The sequence below is a fragment of the Metopolophium dirhodum genome, chromosome 1 (assembly GCF_019925205.1).
Source record: "Metopolophium dirhodum isolate CAU chromosome 1, ASM1992520v1, whole genome shotgun sequence".
Taxonomy (NCBI): domain Eukaryota; kingdom Metazoa; phylum Arthropoda; class Insecta; order Hemiptera; family Aphididae; genus Metopolophium; species Metopolophium dirhodum.
Window position 1 is genome coordinate 22583259 of NC_083560.1, and position 18727 is coordinate 22601985.

General features: G+C 27.0%; 2 protein-coding genes across 2 annotated transcripts in view; one reads left to right on the top strand and one right to left on the bottom strand.

The window, feature by feature from the left end:
• Positions 1–18727, bottom strand: part of LOC132936649 (kelch-like protein 2) — a 61701-nt gene that overhangs the window by 13690 nt on the left and 29284 nt on the right. The gene's annotated exons all lie outside the window — the stretch shown is intronic.
• On the top strand, positions 9649–17588 carry LOC132936936 (uncharacterized). Its single transcript, XM_061003750.1, has 12 exons — positions 9649–10516; positions 11263–11430; positions 11503–11651; positions 14282–14486; positions 14562–14702; positions 14797–14886; positions 14981–15067; positions 15166–15255; positions 15324–15407; positions 15468–15736; positions 16605–16764; positions 17390–17588. The coding sequence occupies exons 4-12, from the start codon at positions 14291–14293 to the stop codon at positions 17509–17511; spliced, it is 1239 nt and encodes a 412-aa protein (XP_060859733.1). The 5' UTR covers positions 9649–10516; positions 11263–11430; positions 11503–11651; positions 14282–14290; the 3' UTR covers positions 17512–17588.

Sequence of the window (18727 nt, forward strand, 5' to 3'; positions counted from 1 at the left end):
CCTAAGAAACATAGTCTAGAAGTTTATAAATTCAACCATTTTTTCGAAATTACAATCGGACTTCGGGAAGTATGATTAATTTATTACCGCTTTTAGTAGTTTTTATAGTCATGCAAACAAGAATATATTTCATTTTTCGCGATGTATTGACATGTGCGTGCGCGTGTGAGAGTAGTTTCCGGCGCGGTTGCACGACTCGACGTGACAGCGATTCTCGGAAACAATTAGCAGATAAGGATTAGTGGATAGGTATACAAGAATAATTAATAGGCAACAATAATAATCAATAATAATAATAATATTTTTCCAAAATTAAATACAACCAACATATAATATAATACTACCTCTGAATCATTTTATTTGAACACTACACTATGATCAGTAAAGTTGTTTGTGAGTTTCCGGTGGTTTGTGCTTTTTTTTCATTAATTTACAAATGGGTAAAGACTGGCGTTTTGGGCGAAAAGCTAGGTGTAAGTTAAGTGCACCTAGGTTAAAAAAACATCGGTTGAACAATTTACAATCAAGATTGAAAAAAAGTGACATAGATCAAAGCTGCGATGATCAGGTAATTATAGAAACAGATATAAAAATTACAATAATATAAATATTCTAAAAAATTGAAGATTATTCACTACTTATTCATTATTCTTTTATTTTAATTGTAACAGGAAAAAACACATTTACTAGTGTCCGAAAATGTTTTGATAGATGATGTGAATAATATAGAACTTACTACTGAAACTAGGCAAGTAAAACTGTTTTTGAATATAAGTCACTGTAAAATTGGTAAATGATAGTTCTAGGAAAAAATAATTTATTAGGAAGGTATATTGTATATTATGTTACATAATTATTAATTATGCACTAACCATTATCATAATTAATAAATTGTATTTTAAAATTACTTGTATATTAAATTATTATATTAAAATGAGTTAGTAAAAGGTTAACAAAAAAATATTTTACTATTTATTATTATTATAACTTACTATAGGTACCTCTATGTAAGTTAATTATCACGTGTACCTATAGTAAGTGGCACAGAGCAATTAAAACATATTATTTGAAAAAATTACTATTTAATAATAAAATATTTTTGTTTTATAATTTTTTACGAACTAATTTTAATTAAATATTTTTATTTCTATTTAGTTATTAATATGTATTATATAATTTTTCTCAGACTTTTTTTCCTTTCATAAAAATATATAAGTTGTTTTCAAATATATTATTTTATATAATATTATTATAATTATTATATTAAATAATTATATCATTTACCTAGTTAAATAATATGTTGTCTAAAAAGTATAATCATTTTTTATTATATCATATATCATATAAATTACTTTATTCACAATAATATCATCAAATATACTTGGTAAAATCATAGGCTGACTGACCGTTTTCGCTCTGAATCGTTTTTCTTAAGCTGGTTACACACGGAGCGATTCGAACGCGCGCGTACGTGATTTTCAAATCGCGGCAAATATAAAAACGCGTACGCGTATGCTTACACACGAGCGTTTAACTCGCGTCAAAAATCGCGTCCCCACTAATTTCTCATACCTAATTTATTGGCGCCAAACTTAACAAAAATCAAAATAATAGTACTTGTTTAGTTTAATGTTAAATGATTAGTTTTATCAATTATTTTTTTTTAATATTAATGAGATTGGAGAGGCATTGATAAAAGCAATCTGGTACAATGGCTCAAATAGTGAAATTTTTTAGGGGGGGGGGGCTCAAACATACATATTGACCAAAAAGTAAAAAGTATTAACCTTACAATAAGTACATACATCACTTGCATCAAGATATGTAAGGTAGATTCAAAACATACAATCTACCAACCATTGGCGGTGTCAGATATTTTTTATTGGAGTGGGTGAGGGGTGATACCGGGCCAAATTTTTTTCTGGTAGGGCATTTATATACGGCTACTGGATCACCCATTAATTTGTTTATTGGTAGGTATCATATTTTCAGAAAGTATTGCTTAAAATGTTTTGGGTATAATATACTATATTTCTAAATAAATAATCAAAAATATACCTACTATATTATTATCACAAAAGTACTACAGTAAAACTTCAAATTTTCTGATAATACTTAACTTTTTATTTTTTAATGTATGAGATTTTAGAAAGTGTACAGTATTAGTATTAACTTAATTGAATATTTTTATTTCTAAATGTGCAGAAAAAGCATATTGAACTTGAATATAACAGTCAAACTTAATAGGTGTACTATAACTCAAGTCTAAAAACTCTTTGAAGTTATTAATACAATTTTATATGCAAATAATGGTTTACAATTTCTTTATTTATTTACATGTTTTTAACATTATGGAATCCAAAGTAGGTAAAAGTATAACCTAAAGTACTACATATGTTTTATGTAAACTTGTCATACGGTTATATGACTTATGAGTTTATGACATAATATAAATGTGTTATAAGCACATTAATATATTTTATGTTTATTGCAATTAAACAAAAAAAGAGAGGGCTTTTTGGACTTGGTATCTAAATAGCAACATATTAACATGTTGGTATTGCCTATTAAAATAAAAATCAATAAATTAAATGTATTATGTTAGAATTATTTATTTTATTATGATGGTTGAATCAAATTTATGCACAAGTACCATATTTCTAAATATCAACATTAGATATAAACTTTAATGGAGGGGCAAAATCAAATTTTGGGGGGACTTACCCACCCTTGTACCAGTGTAGCACCGCCCCTGCTATGAGTAAAGTTATATAAGTATATTTTTAATTAGATTTTAACCATTTTTAAAATTGTATGTATTTTATACAAGAGACATAAATAAGAAAAGACCAGTATTTTTTTCTTAATTAGAATTTTCATTTCGATAAATCAAAAAGTTTGTTCAACATTTTTAAAATGTTCATAGGTACATTGTATAATTTTGTCAATTGTTTTGTTCTGTGATTCTTGAATAGAAAGTTCCTATGTACTATTTACGCATAGAATACAACATATTTTGGATAGAAAAATAAAAAACAAGGAATATGACAATATTATTGATAATCACTGGTGAGTGTTTTAATGATATTTAATTGATATAGATATATACACTTACCTGTATTCCAAATACTTTCCTCGTTCTGCTCATCAATTATAAATGCCTCGTAGTTATCAAACATTATTGTAGTTTAATATGAAATACATAAATACTAAAATATGAACAGCAAATTAAATGACGAGCTCTGGTCATACCAATGTCAACTTTTTGAATGAACAAAAATTGGAAAAAACGCGCCTATGGAGCGTTAAAATCGTTTCGTGTGAATATTAACATTTGAAATACACGGTTTAATTTTAGAGTTTGATCGCGACCGAACGCGCTAAAATTAAACCTGCGCGATTTATCGCGTACATTTGCGATCCGAACGCGTCTGTTATTCCCCGTTTGAATATCAACATCAAAATACACGTGTACCATTTCGGGCGATTATTTGCCGCGATTCGAATCGCGTTCGAATCGCTCCGTGTGTAACCAGCTTTATACAATGATATTATATCATTGAATTCAAATTTAACACCATCCATTACAGTGACCCACTTGTAACCTACTGTACAGCAGAGCGACATCCACTTATCCACCTTTTTTTCATTTATTATATGATTTTTAAATTTATATATAACTTGTACTATATTGAATAATCGAAACAGCTGATATTCCGTACGAATTCCGTACGAGTCCGTAGAAGCCCTAACTGTACTTGACAGTTGTTGGTTAAATCACAGTAAACATTAAAATAAAATAAATTAATTGAACTAAATAATTTGTAAAACCGTAGTTAATAATCAATTTTATTTTTTATAAGTGTACAGTTTTAACAGTTATAAATTATAATACATAGAATACATTTTTTATGTAACAGGTAGGTAGTATGTTTCACAGATACAAGTTCACTATTTAAAGATGTTATAGTAGAAAAATATATGCTTAAATATTAACAGATACTCATCTATTGATTTAGATGTACAGGGAAGTAGACGTTGAGCGTGTATAGTATACAGTAGTATTACTGTATACAGTACATATTTGTGGAATATCAATGATGTCAATGGCAAGATTAAAATTTTATCCTGAGATGTCATACCTAAATATAATTATAAAAAATTATAACTGATGAAATAGGTACATACATAATTATTATAGTATGTTTTGATATTTTCTGAAGTAAAAATGTGATTAGATATTTATATTCTAAGTACCAGTAAATAATGTTGGCTCAGCATGAGGTTTGAGCCTATTCTATAGATCATTTAGGAAACATTGAACATCTATAATAATTGTTATATAAGATTAAATATTTTATATTGAATTTTTTACCTGATTGGATCTTTAGGAAAAGAGAAATAACTAGTACGTCGATTTTCTGACATCTTATAATTACATAAGGTTACAATGCATTTAATTCCATACCGTACTGTAGCAGTCTTCATTGCAATAAAATAATATAGTAATAATTAATGTTTAAATAAACAGTGAAGTAAAAAAGCGAAAGACACAGACAAACCTCAAACAACATAATATTATTATTATTTACATTATTATTTTGTTATGAATACTCGTGTAGAATGATAACAAAGACTGCTAACTGGGAAGACGCAATTAGCAATTAGCAGAATTCGCGCGACCAACGCGATAACGGATTACGCACACTAATGTTCATTTACTACTCACACATAGATACAGTATTAAATTATATGTCACATGAATTGCCTAAATAGTACTCCTTAAAATATGGTATGCTCCAGCCCGCTTAATACTCATAGTCTACAGCTGCTTGGTGGATGATTTAGTATATTTTAAGCTATTATGTTGAATATTATATTTAATGTGTATTAATAATTATTTCTTGGTTTGTCGATTTTAATTGTCAATTTTATATACCTCTTTAGGGTCATTATGCAATACATTCTTGGGTGATATATTTTCATCTGCATCAATGATTTGATTTGATTTAATCTGTATTGAATCGTCAAATGTAGACAAACGAGCCATAATATATTGACGCAGGTCAAATATATAAATTAGTTACCTACTGCTCAGTACTTTTACGATCTTTAGTTAAGTGTAATATATTGATTTGAACCAATGAAACCAATGAAAGGTAATGATCGTTAAAATTTATAATTAATTTCGGGTATAATTTCAACGAGAGCCGTGCGTAGGTCACCCAAGCGTCCTGTCCACTGCAACAGCCGCACCGTGGTATACGTTCAGTTACCGCCTTACCGGTAACTGCCGTGTGTAGGGTAAGTGGGTGTGTGGGTAAGTGACCAGGTGGGCCACGAAAACGTGCGGAGGATTCTATCGCCGCCATTGGCGTTTTTTCGTTAGGGCCATCACTTGGAGCGCTACAACGTTTTCGTTGTCCGCAAGGCCGTACTGTAGACTCCAGACACGCCATTGCTCACTTTTATTTCGTGTTTAGCGGTCGTGCGCGCTCCGGGATATTATCAAGAGACGTGTAAACAAACATGACCGTCCTGAACATAGTGAGTAATATTAACGCGATCGATCGTCGTGAAATTCGGCGAATCGATTAATTACGATATTATTATTATTATTATCATTATAATTGTATGTTGCCGAGTACCTAACCAGCTGTTCGCCCGTGTTTATAATCGTTACAAACTACGGAAACGAAATATTATAATCGTTTTATTGAAATGTATCGCGTCGTCTCGTCACTTCGCGATCGCGTTCCCGCGTTTTTCTCGATTCGTTTTCCGTCTTTTCCCCCGCAATTGTATAGTATCTCGCGGTGACGGCATCCGTCCGGCTTGTAGCAGGCAGACGTGTTTTTTTCATACATCATAATACAGTAGATTCTTAATATGTCGAACGTCGCTATCTCGTATTTTTCGTTATCTCGAACTACATTGAATTAGTAGTGTAATGTAAATTAATAGTGTTTTGCTCTCGATAACTCGATATAAAATTAATCGTTTTTCGTTATCTCGAGTTCACAAATAATATTTTTGTTACGGTTAACATAGGAAATTTTATCAGAAACCATAGAAAATACCAGCGAGAGTGAAGACGAACCACAAAATGAGGAGGAAGTCATTTTTACCCAAGTAACAATTCAACAAGCTAAAGATGCTTTAAAAACACTAAGGAATTTTGTTGAGACTACTACAGGTATGGATGATAAGGCTTTTTCTGCATTAAATAATTTGGAAGACGTCGTGGCAGAAAGAAGTAATATGAAGCAAACCTTAATGACAGGTTTTTTTAAAGAAAAATAATTTATTCAGTCATTTCAGTATTTTAATTATTCAAAATTTAGTCAATTTTAGTCATTCGTATTATTTATTATTCATATACATTATACAACATACATTTATATTAGTTTTTTTATTTTTTAATAAAACTCGATATCTTGAACTTTTTTCTGTTCCCCTTGAGATTCGACATAACGAGAATCTACTGTATATAAATTACATATAATTTACATACACCGCACGATCGGTTGTTTCACAAATACCCACCAGCTAACTACCTATGTAATCTCGCCAAACGGTCGAAAGTGTCAATAGTGCATCAGGTCTCGTTGCTCATCTTGTCTTGTTTATGGTCGTTATTATAATGTGTCGATAGTACCAGAATTGTTGGGGTGATGACATTCACCCATATTATTATAAGTTATCATTCATAAAACTGTTTACCTTTCAACCGGAAATTTATCACCGTCATGGACTCTCATCTCAATACTATTGTTGACAATTTTATCATGATTATCGTTGACGTTGATTATATTTGACTGACTTCTGACAACTAATGTGTGTGTAAGGCAACACATGTGGGTATGACAAACTCTTAATAAATCGTGTGGTTCATACGAATCATCAATTATGGATTGACTACAAAAAAGTGCTTATATCGCTCAATGTTCCCAGTCAATTAAAAATTAGAACATTTGATAATGAACTGTTTGGTACAAATTAAAATTTTGTTAGTTTTTATACCCCAATTAATACTAAAAAAATGGCTTGTGTTATAGGACAGTAGATGCCCCATCGCCAGATTCTCCACCTGCAGAAGCTCGACCAGCCAATGGTCCATATCAAAATCATATAAATATCAAAGTATGCAGACAAGACGGCACAAGCCTTCAATTTCTTATCAAAAAGACTACACCGTTTGATAGATTGATGAAAACGTACTGTACAAGATCTGTAAGTATAAACTAACAAAAAGTATTTGCAATTGTAACTTTTAAAATTACAGTTACTAAATTTTAGACTAAATTACCATGCAATATTTGAAATCATTAATTATTTAGAAATATAATGTATTGTAATCAAGAACTACCTACCTAATAAGTGAATTACTTAGGTAGGTATTAATTACATTGTGCAAGTTTAATCTTTGATTGTCAGCAAATTAAGTCATGAGCGACTAGTTTAATTACGTTTGAGGTTACTTCTAATTGTTAGCACTCAAGACAAGACATTTTTATAGCAATGTTGATTTCCAAAAAAAAATTCACTCGCCAGAGAGTAGGTACAATTTCTAACAATTAAGTAGTGAAAAAATTAAACTGTTCAATGATCATCAATCTCTTACTTGTGCTAGTACGCCTATTCTATTACATTAAGAAAGTTTGGTAGAAGCGAGTAGCAAGTAAATATTGCCATTGTAATTGAGGTTTATTATTTTATTAGTAATAATATAAATATGTATTATTTAATAAACATAAGTTGCGTATATTTATTGGGTACAATAATTACATTATTTATACTATCACATAATTTGAAATTTGTTCTGAAAATCAATACCTAACAGATAGGTATTTTGCTATCACATAGATAAGACAAGCACGATAACTACGTAATATTTCTAGTATTTTGCTCTGCTTTGTAGTTTTCATCACTGATGAATAACTGATGTAAAAAATTAGCAAAATAAAACTTGTTAGATAAAATTGATAACTTCCCACACAGCAATTGTTAATCAATACGATTGTATAAATATTTTTATTTGATTTAAATTCAAATATTTAAAATTTATAGTTGAAACAATATTGAATATATATTAATTTTTATTGATTGTAACCAAAATATTTATCAATCATTATTAAATATTTAAATAATCATATTTTATTTTCAATTAATATATGAGGTTTAATAAGTTTTAAAATTTAATAATTATTAAATATACTGTGTTTCAATAACTATTTAAAATTAAAATTAGACGTTTATCCAATATTTATATTTAAAATTAATTGTTGGTTTTGTGTTGTTTGGAATAAATATTTTTATTTTCAACTACTATTTAATGTTTAAATATCGTTACAAATTAATTTAAATTAAATATTAACATATTATATTGATATTAAGTTAAAAATGCTTCAATTTCTATGTTATATAATCAGGGCTGTATTTAGAATTTAGGCGCCCGGGGCACTTATAAAAATCCACCCCACCCCATTTTGTGGCAGAATGAGGAGGGGGGACAAGGCCACCCGCAGCGCGGGGGGGGGGCTGAATAAAAAAGTCCATTAAAATTTATCGCCCCCAAAAAATTTCACGAGAGGGGCAATTGCAGCCCACCCTGGCCCCCCCCTAAATACGGGCCTGTATATAATTATAAATTGTAGTCGCCTATATATAGATATATATATATATATATTTTAATTATATTACCTTTTATCTATGATAATAAAAGGGAATGTTTGCACTTTGCAGGCGTATGTTTAGCCGTATAGGTACAATCGACTCTTACTATTAATTTCTATTTTATATATTATTATAATTACCTACTCAAAGTATAGTAGCTGGTACCTATATAATAACTGTATAAATATATATTTATATTATACAGAAAAATCTATCTTTTTCTTTTTATTATGTTTTATAATTTTTAAAATTATGTAAAATTTTTATTATATTATATTTTGAACAAATGAAAATATATAAATATATTGATATAATTATAATATTATAATAAAATCATAGATGGCAGCGATAGAGATTAATACAAAATATAATGTTTTGTCGCAATAATTTAATTGATAGACATTATTTTTATTATTAATTTTTAATAACCCTATCGATTTTTGATTGTATTTATACAATTTAAATATATAAATCTGATAACCTGCTGCAAGGATTGGGACTTTATGAATTTGCATATTTGTTCATTAGGTGAATATAGAAAAAATCTGGTTCGGTATAAAAATTTGTTTTGTGTTGTCTGGGTTTGAAATTTAAAGTTTAAACATTATTACAGTGAATATTATTGATTTTTTCTATTAATATCCATATTTTAATATAGATTTATTGATTTAATTATTACTATACTAACTGCGTCATAAAGAGTTAAGATACTTTATCTAACTTAACAACTTTGAGTTGGTAGTTTCAAGTTTGGTACATTTAATATCTTGATACAGACTTGATCTAGACGTTCTAGTACCTAAGACCTAAGTATTTTATATAGTTGTAAAATATGTAAGAGTAAGACCTACCTCAGGTTCCTTGTGATTTTATTTAATTGGTTTTAAAACAGTACCTATAGGTATTTTACTTATTTTATGATCTCTGTATCAGTAGTTGCAGACTACGTGTATCAAAGGTAAGGAATTATTATACTCGCTATTATTAAGAAATGCAATTAACTAAATGCAGGTTAAAAGCGTATAGAATATTAGAATCTATACTATAGATGCGGATTGTTCTACATTTGTTTTATTTAAATGTAGGTATCAGAATATTCATTGTTATTTTTGTAAGTATTAGCCATTAAGACGTACAAATTATAATATTACAATACAATATTCAAAATTCAGTTTGTAGGAGATGATACTGTTTAAAATAGTTGTAAAATATAGTAAATTATTAAGCTGCGTACACTGCATTAGCGAGCCGAACCTCTTGCGAAGTGCGAACTATTTGCGAACCGTTCGCACGAATCCATTTACCGTCGGTTTTTTTTGACCAACTTCTAGCAAACTTGGTACAAATTTGGACGTCACAAACGGTTTGCAAAAGGTTCGGCGGCTTAACAATATTGTCTATTTTAAGTTATAAATATAGAAATCTGTTGTTGTTGAATTATAATTTATAAGTAATTTGCGGGGAAAACCATAAACGACCGTTGCGTCCACCGTACTCCGCACTGCCCATGTTTATCGTTCGGGCACGGCGTTCGTTGGCCGTCGGCCGTCTGTCACGCACTCACACGACAATCGACAATACGACATCGGACATACATATTACATACACTGATACAAATGTCAAATAATTACAATTACATTGCAGATTTAACCAAGTATTCTTGTCTAAATGCATTTTACATTTTAACATAAAACATTCAACATACGTATTCGTCACTTGTAATAATTAATAATTATTATACTGTACGTTTTATTGTGTCGTTCGTTTTTTACGATGGAAGTCATAATATAAAAAATATCTGCAGTTTACAGTTCACGAACACATGTTTGTCTACATTTTGGTAAGTATACTTAAGTTTTTATTATCGTGCTCATTATTGTTAATTGTTATTAATATTAGGTATAAATTATTGTAATCACCTACTAAAACGATGTAGACAGAATCAGAATGAATAGTTAAGCATAAAAATAATAAGTTATTTAATATAAACAAATAGGTATTACATTTTGTATTACGTATATTGTTATTTCTATGTAATATGTTATAAATATATAGTGACGGGCCAGTTTCATTATACTGCAGGTGATATTATTAAGTAATTCATTTGTTTTACTAAGTATATTAATATGTAACAATGTAAAATTATATAAATTAATTATTGTGGTTGGACTCCCTACTTTCACTATAAGCTTATTGTTTGTGTATTAACTTTGTTGGTTACCTACACATTTTGACCGTTGCTACAATCTGTAAAATATGTAAATACAAAATGTATATAATATAGTGTTCTTAAATTGAATTAATTTAAATATAAAATATATTAATACCTATTGGCTATTACTTAAGCAAGTTGTTTGATAACTTATAAATATATAATATACCTAAAATGTTTAAGTACTAGCCATGGTGGTGTAAGTAGCTGATAGTGTAATAAGATTATAATATAATATATAAATCATATTATGTTCAGAATTAATATTAATGATAGGAGTTGGAATAGTCTGCTATTGGTAACAATACTCTGGACGTACAAATTTTTAATTACAATTTACAGTTAACTATAAATTTGTTTTTCCTTTTAAAAAGGTTATTGGATGAAGTAAAAATTGAGATATTCGCAAGTTGACGATTGTAATGTACCTATAAACATAGTACATTTATGTCAATAATTTATATTTTTAACAACTTAAAAATTATAAATTTACAGCTTCAGACGCCACGATAAATTATTAATTTATATCAATTGGGATTTTGGTAAGAATAAACAAATTAAATTTACAATTAAATATTAAGTAGATAATTTTTTTTTTTTTTTTAATAAATTAGTTACCCTAAAGAAAATTGCAGTATACTGTTGCTGATGAATTCAATGCTTGGTATTGAAGTATAATTATTATAGAAATTGTATATTAGCATATTATGCTTTTATCATTTATTATATTTATATAAGTTTCCAGACGCCAACAAAAATATAGGTACACAGTATTATTTTTATATTATTTTCAATGTAAATTTTATTTAAGTTAGTAATAAGTTTAATTTATTTGTTTTACAATAAATTATTAATAGTTTGAAGTTAGCTGGTAGGTAGTAAAGTGTTTTCATATCTACTATTATTTACACTAGTAGGACTTTTCTATAATATATTATACATATAATAATAGTCATTCTTTTATTTTATTTTAATGACAAATATGTCTAGTAAATCTGAAAGTAAATCTACTAAGCGTAGAAGATATTTGAACGATATGGAAACTATTGATTTTATTGTTGAAAATCAAGAACAATTAAACTTTTTCCCACAATCAAGTACATCCCAAGATAATGGTAATAATTTGGTTGTAGAAAGCCATGCTAGACCATCTCCCAGCGTAATTGGTAATGATGATCACCTTTCTAACAGTCTTAGTATTGATACATCTACCTTTCCTTTTTCAAGTATTAATTTTGATAACAATAATGTAGACATATCTGATTATGGTGATCTACAAAATGAATCATGTAGCTCCGATTCAAATGATGAATGTTTAACAAATGCTAATAATATTTTATATGATGATCAATGTTCTATTCTTAAACTTATTGCTAATTGGACAATTGAACATAATATTACATTATCTGCACTATCTTCTTTATTAAAGGTTTTAAAAAATCATAAATGTTTTAGTTATTTTCCTGTTGATGCTAGAACGGTGTTGAAGACACCTAATAAACCTAACAAAATTCAAACTGTTCAATCAGGATATTATTACCATTTTGGTATTGCAAATGGTTTAAAATCTCATTGTAATTTTTCAATTATTAAAAAAAATATAATTAAATTGGTTGTTGGCATTGATGGTTTGCCTTTGACAAAAAGTTCCTCAAGCGCCTTTTGGCCAATTCTCGCATATGCTCGGTACAGTTCTTTTAAATCTAATGTGTTCATAATTGGTCTTTATTGGGGGAAAGAAAAACCACAAAACAGTAATTTATTTTTAAAAAATTTTGTTGATGAACTTAAACTTTTAGCAGAAAATGGTTTGGATACTGGTTATGGTAAAAAGTATGTGAAGGTAGATACATTTTGTTGTGATACTCCAGCCAAGAGTTTTATTTTATGCACCAAAGGTCATGTTGGATATTATTCCTGTCCAAGATGCACCGTTGAAGGTGAACGTATAAATAATACCATGTGTTTTCTAGGTACAAATTTTCGCAATAGAACTCATTTAGATTTTATAAACCGTATTGATGATGAACATCATATAGGCAATACAATATCAATTTTAACTGAAATACCTTATATAAATATGGTGGACGATTTCAGTATTGATTATATGCATTTAGTATGCTTAGGTGTTGTTAAGAAATTGATTTTATTATGGTTGGGTATATTTAAAAAATCTCCTGTACATGTTCGCATACAAAGCCGATATGCAAATATAGTTACCAATCGTCTCTTATTTAATAAAAAATATGTAACTGTTGATTTTTCAAGAAAACCTCGGGGATTAAATGATGTAGTGAGATGGAAAGCAACCGAGTTTAGACAGTTCTTACTTTATACTGGACCTATAGTGCTAAAAGGAATTTTATTGGATGAATGTTATATTCATTTTATATGTTTACATGTAGCCTTTAGAATTCTATTATCTTCTAATAGTACTGAAAAGTTGGTAAATTTTAGTAAAAAAATGTTGATACATTTTGTTGAAAAGTTTGAAGAAATTTATGGATCTCAATTTTCATCTCAAAATATCCATGGATTAATCCATATTGTAGATGATTATAGGAAATTTGGCTCCTTAGAGGAATGCTCTTGTTTTCCATTTGAGAACTACATGAAGTTTTTGAAAAAAATGGTAAGAAAACATGAGAGACCACTAGAGCAAGTAATAAAACGCTATCAAGAATTTTTAACCTTTAGTGAATGTAAATTAAACAATCCATGCAATGAAATAATATACAAAAAAAAGCATGTTAATGGACCTTTACTTGAACACTTTACTACCTCTCAGTTCCAAATAATTGTTAAAAATAGAATTAAAATAGATATAAATTCTGTTTCTGATTGTTATATAGGGTTTGATTATGATAAAAAATTATGTATTTTTAAAGTTATAAATATTTGTAAAGATTCTATTAATGGTAGAAATGTATTTTTGGTTAAACAATTTAATAAAATTTGTTGTTACTTTAAAAAACCTATTAATAGCTTAAAGTTAGGTATAGCATTAGTTGATGAATTATCTGAAGATTACACAACAATTGATGTAGAGTTAACAGAATTTTCTAAGTATATGATATTAATTGATAATGATAATAATAATGTAGCATACCCCATTTTACATACTCTTGATGTTATTTGATTATTATTTGTAATACAATTATTAATTTTATGTGTATGTTATAACATATAACCATAAATAAATTGATCTTATTATATATTTTATTTACTTTTTATTATTACAAATTCTGAGTTGATAAAATACTTAATATAATATTTATATATATTGAATAATTGATAATATCTAAATAATATGTATAGGTATCCTTATAAATTGTAATTTATGCTATGATATTTATTGTTTAACAAACATTATTTATTGTTGTATTATTATAGTATTAGAATATGGCAACCTATTCAGTAGTTCACTTTTATGGTGATGACTCTGTAGAACCTGTACCCAGTTTTTGGTTCACAAAGAATGGAACTTGTGCGTGGCCAAAAAACAGAGCTTTGATTAAGAAATTTGTACAACTTAAAACTATTCCTAATGAAATTGAATTTGATTACCATGAAGCAAGAATTCTTAAAAAAAATATCAGTAAAAAATATTATTTGATAACAAAATTCCTAACTATTAAATACTTTTAAAATTTGATACCTTTTTATACTATAGAATCATTTGGAGAAGCTAATAATTTGGCAGAAAAAGGGTGTAATCAAAGTGACCTGTCAGATATTGGTGAATTAAAGTCTAAGAGAAAATTAAAAGTAAAAACCAATAACCAGTCATATTCAGATTGTCCCGAGTATTCAGGTTATTAATTTTATTTGTTCTCCTAATTAAATAATAATATATCTGTATATTTTAATTTATAACACTTATGTATCACAATTATTATTTTATTTAGATTCTGATGATGAAAAATTCAATAAAAGTAATAAGTCTGATCGTACATTAAAATATGCAGGTTGGTCTCCTTCTCCAAAAAAGTTGAAAAGTAAGTTTTTACTTGTAATGTATTATAATAAATAAATAAATATCTATTGTATGTTATTTTGTACGTATAATATATATGAATATTTTTTTTAAAGTGCTGAAAAATCAACAAAGACCATCGATAGTTAAACAGCTGTCTTATGACATACCATCAAATTTGACTGATAAGTATAAGAATGATGGTAAGTCATAATGTATTTGTTATTCACTAATAATTGCTACAAATGATTTATATCAATAGGATAGATGTATTATATATAATCATGTTTTGTTTTTACAGTACCAACATTTAATTTAAACTATTATGATAAAATTAATAGTAATGAAGAAATCATTGAAATTCAATTAGAATCTTCTGATGTTCATCTTGGTAAATATTATTTTTTTTAACAATAAAGTTATTATTTATTTATTTAAATTTCAATTATATTTTAACAGATGAAAGAAGTTCAGAAGTATGTATCAGAACACCTAAACTATTAGACATATCTACAGAAGCTGTTAAAAATAGTACACCACTAGGTAATTCTTCAGTTTGATTTAAAAATATACTTTATATTTATATTTACAAATTTCATACAGGCACAGATTATCAAAAAGAAACTTTACATATGTTGACATTTATCAAACATGAATTAAGACGTATCATAAACAATCAAAGGGATATGGCTCAAAGACTTGATTTTATTGAAATACGTTTAAATAGCATGCCAACAAAAGATTCTTCTATGAATGGGATATCCTCATCATTATTAAATGATATGACTTGTCCGTTACCCATCGATAATATGGCAGATCTTGATACATTGGAAAATAATATTTTGGGAGAAGGTACATTCCGCATAAACTTGGTAAGAAACTAAACTATCTTTGATTTACTTATAAAATGGTTGAAATATTGAGTTTTAATTAATTATAATTTAATTTTTGTAACTAAATAAGTATAGTAATTTTAGAGTAATCGAAGAAACAAGTAAAAGTTCTGTGCTAAATAATATTATAATACGCTAGGTATTCATAATAATATTATATAATACTATTAAAAATACTAGCTATTATTTTATACCTATAAATATTTCTAAAAAAAGCAACTAAGTAAAATGATTATCATGGATATATTTGTCGTATAATTTTAGAGGATGCTACCCATGCATTTGTTGTCTCTGTCTTACACACGTACGACATATCAAAATTGTGTTCACTAGTTTCTATAGTTTTGATATTAGAGTGAATTGACCTTTTATACAATTTTTAGATAATAACATTATTTGTGCTTAAGCGTTGGCTTTTACTAAATATGTATTTTAATTTTCAAGAGAGATATGATCATTTTTAATTTTTGATATTTCACATACCCATATTTTGCTTTAAAATGAAAAAATTTAAAAATCGCCAACGCTTAAGTACAGAGAATGTTCTTACCTAAAAGTTTAATAATAGGTCAACTCACTCTAATATCAAAACTATTGAAACTAGTGAACAAAATTTTGGTATTTCGTATGTGTGTAAGACGGAGACAACAAATGCATGGGTAGCATCCTCTTAAGGACTTGGAAGATCATGGCCAAGTTTCTTATATGTATACCTACTGTCTAATATTTGTTTACTCAGTTATTAAAGTATAAAGGATAAGTTGTTTTTATTTTCATTTATTTCCTTAGTTTTGAAATTTGAGAGTTTTGCCTTTACAATTATTTTAATATATTTACATATTTTTAGGTGAATGAACTATCTTATATTGGTGGAAAAAATGTTAAATCGATGGTAAAAAGGCTTATGGCTAAGTTATTTAAAGATGAGTTACTGAAAGACTTCTCTTATACAGGGAAAAAAGGAAAACAGAAATTTTCAAATTTAGCAACTTGTTCAGTAATATTTGGTAAGATGCATAATAATTATATAATATAACTATTGATTTTATTGTGTAGTAGGCAGTGGTGTAGGGAAAAGATGATTATTTTTAAGCAATGGTTTTTAAAAATGTATGGGTGGGTGTACCCATGATGCTTAATTTAGTAAAATTTGTAAGTCAATAGTGCAGATAATACATGCTCAGGCTACATAACTACTATAATCATTTATTAATATGATATTTTATTATCAGGTACAATATAATAATAACAATGTTCATTTATTATATAAATATAATTCATTTTATAACTAAAATAAAATGTGTAAAATATATCTTATTAAATCAAAATTTAAGATAACTAATAGTTTACATGCAATAAAATAAATAACTATAATAATGTACACACATAAATTTTAGTAAAACTATTTGCAGATTTGTAAACATATAAATGCATATGTTTTAACATGTTATATAAATGGCCATCAGGAAGAATATATTATATATCCTCATTCAACATAAATATAATCTTTTCTCTTAACCAAAAATAAGTTAAACACACTAATGTGTAATTTCTGTTTAGTTATAATGTATAATGAATACTACTTATATGCTATATTTACCTATTATTAAAACTTTCTTATTTAATTTTTAGATGCCATCAAAACTCAAGAAAAGTTTAAACACAGTACTCAAAATGAAATGGAAGATATTATTAAGTATGTACTTGCTCAAGCTCCATTTAATTTGAAGAGGCAAATTGAAAAAAAAAACTAACCTTTATATTTTTTATCATCCATACTAATTCTTTTATTTAAAGCTGTATCAATTTTTTTTTAATCCAAGTTGGAATATTTTTTTTTTAAGCGATTTAAATATATTAAAACTTAAAAGTTTAAAATAAATAATATATTTTATACAATGATATATTGAATAATATTTTTTTTTTTTTTTTAGATTGGAATTTCTTTTATTTTTAACTGTTTATTTTCTTTTTGAGCACATATACAGTGCAGGTTTATTTAAAAAAGTATTTATATATTATAATTTACAATACCTAGACATTAATTCCTCATTTAATTTTTATATTATGTGTACTTAATTTTTGATTGTATAATATTAATTAATGAAAATAAAATGTTAATTATTATTAATTGCAGTTGTTTATTTTATATTTATTTAACATTTGTTTTCCTCGTATTCAATGTAAGTTAACGTTGATGGTACATTAATTAACCATTACAAAATCATAAATAAATATAAATTTATAAATATTAATTATTTAATATTGATTAAATATTTTTTTTTTACTTTGATTAATAATTATACAAAGGGTTCAACCAATATTTATTAGGAATTATATAATATATAAAAATCTTTTATCTATGAAAATTTAACATTTGTTTAATATTGAATACTTTTTTGAAATATTTATTTAACTTTGTATAAATATATCATTGCTGTGTGGGTTTCAAGGAATTTGGATGTGATGTCCTTTTAAATTTTATAACAATACAGTAATAGCATTATATGTGTAAGACTGTCAATACTGAATTATGATATTTAAAAAATTATGTAATTTAAACTTTAAATTTTAGTGTTGTTTTTTATTTTATCTATATTAACTAAGTTAAATGCCAGTTTAATGTTTAGAATTACAATTAATTAATTCAAAATTTTAATGTTTTAGGACTTGCCTTTGAATGGCGTCAGATTGCGGTTCAGTGGAATACAAGTTTGTAGGCTTGATACACCTTTATCTCTAGAGATGGAAGAATGCGATTTCCTAGAAGCACTTCATGATTTTTAAACAGATACTTGTTAATGTATAACAATGATGGATGTAAACATGTATGTTTATATTATATGAATTATATGCAACAATCTACCTAAATCATCTTAGTTTATTTAACCTACCATACAATATCTATTTTTTACAAAGCTGGTTGTATTAAATAAAATTGTTATAAATCATACATATGTATAATCAGCT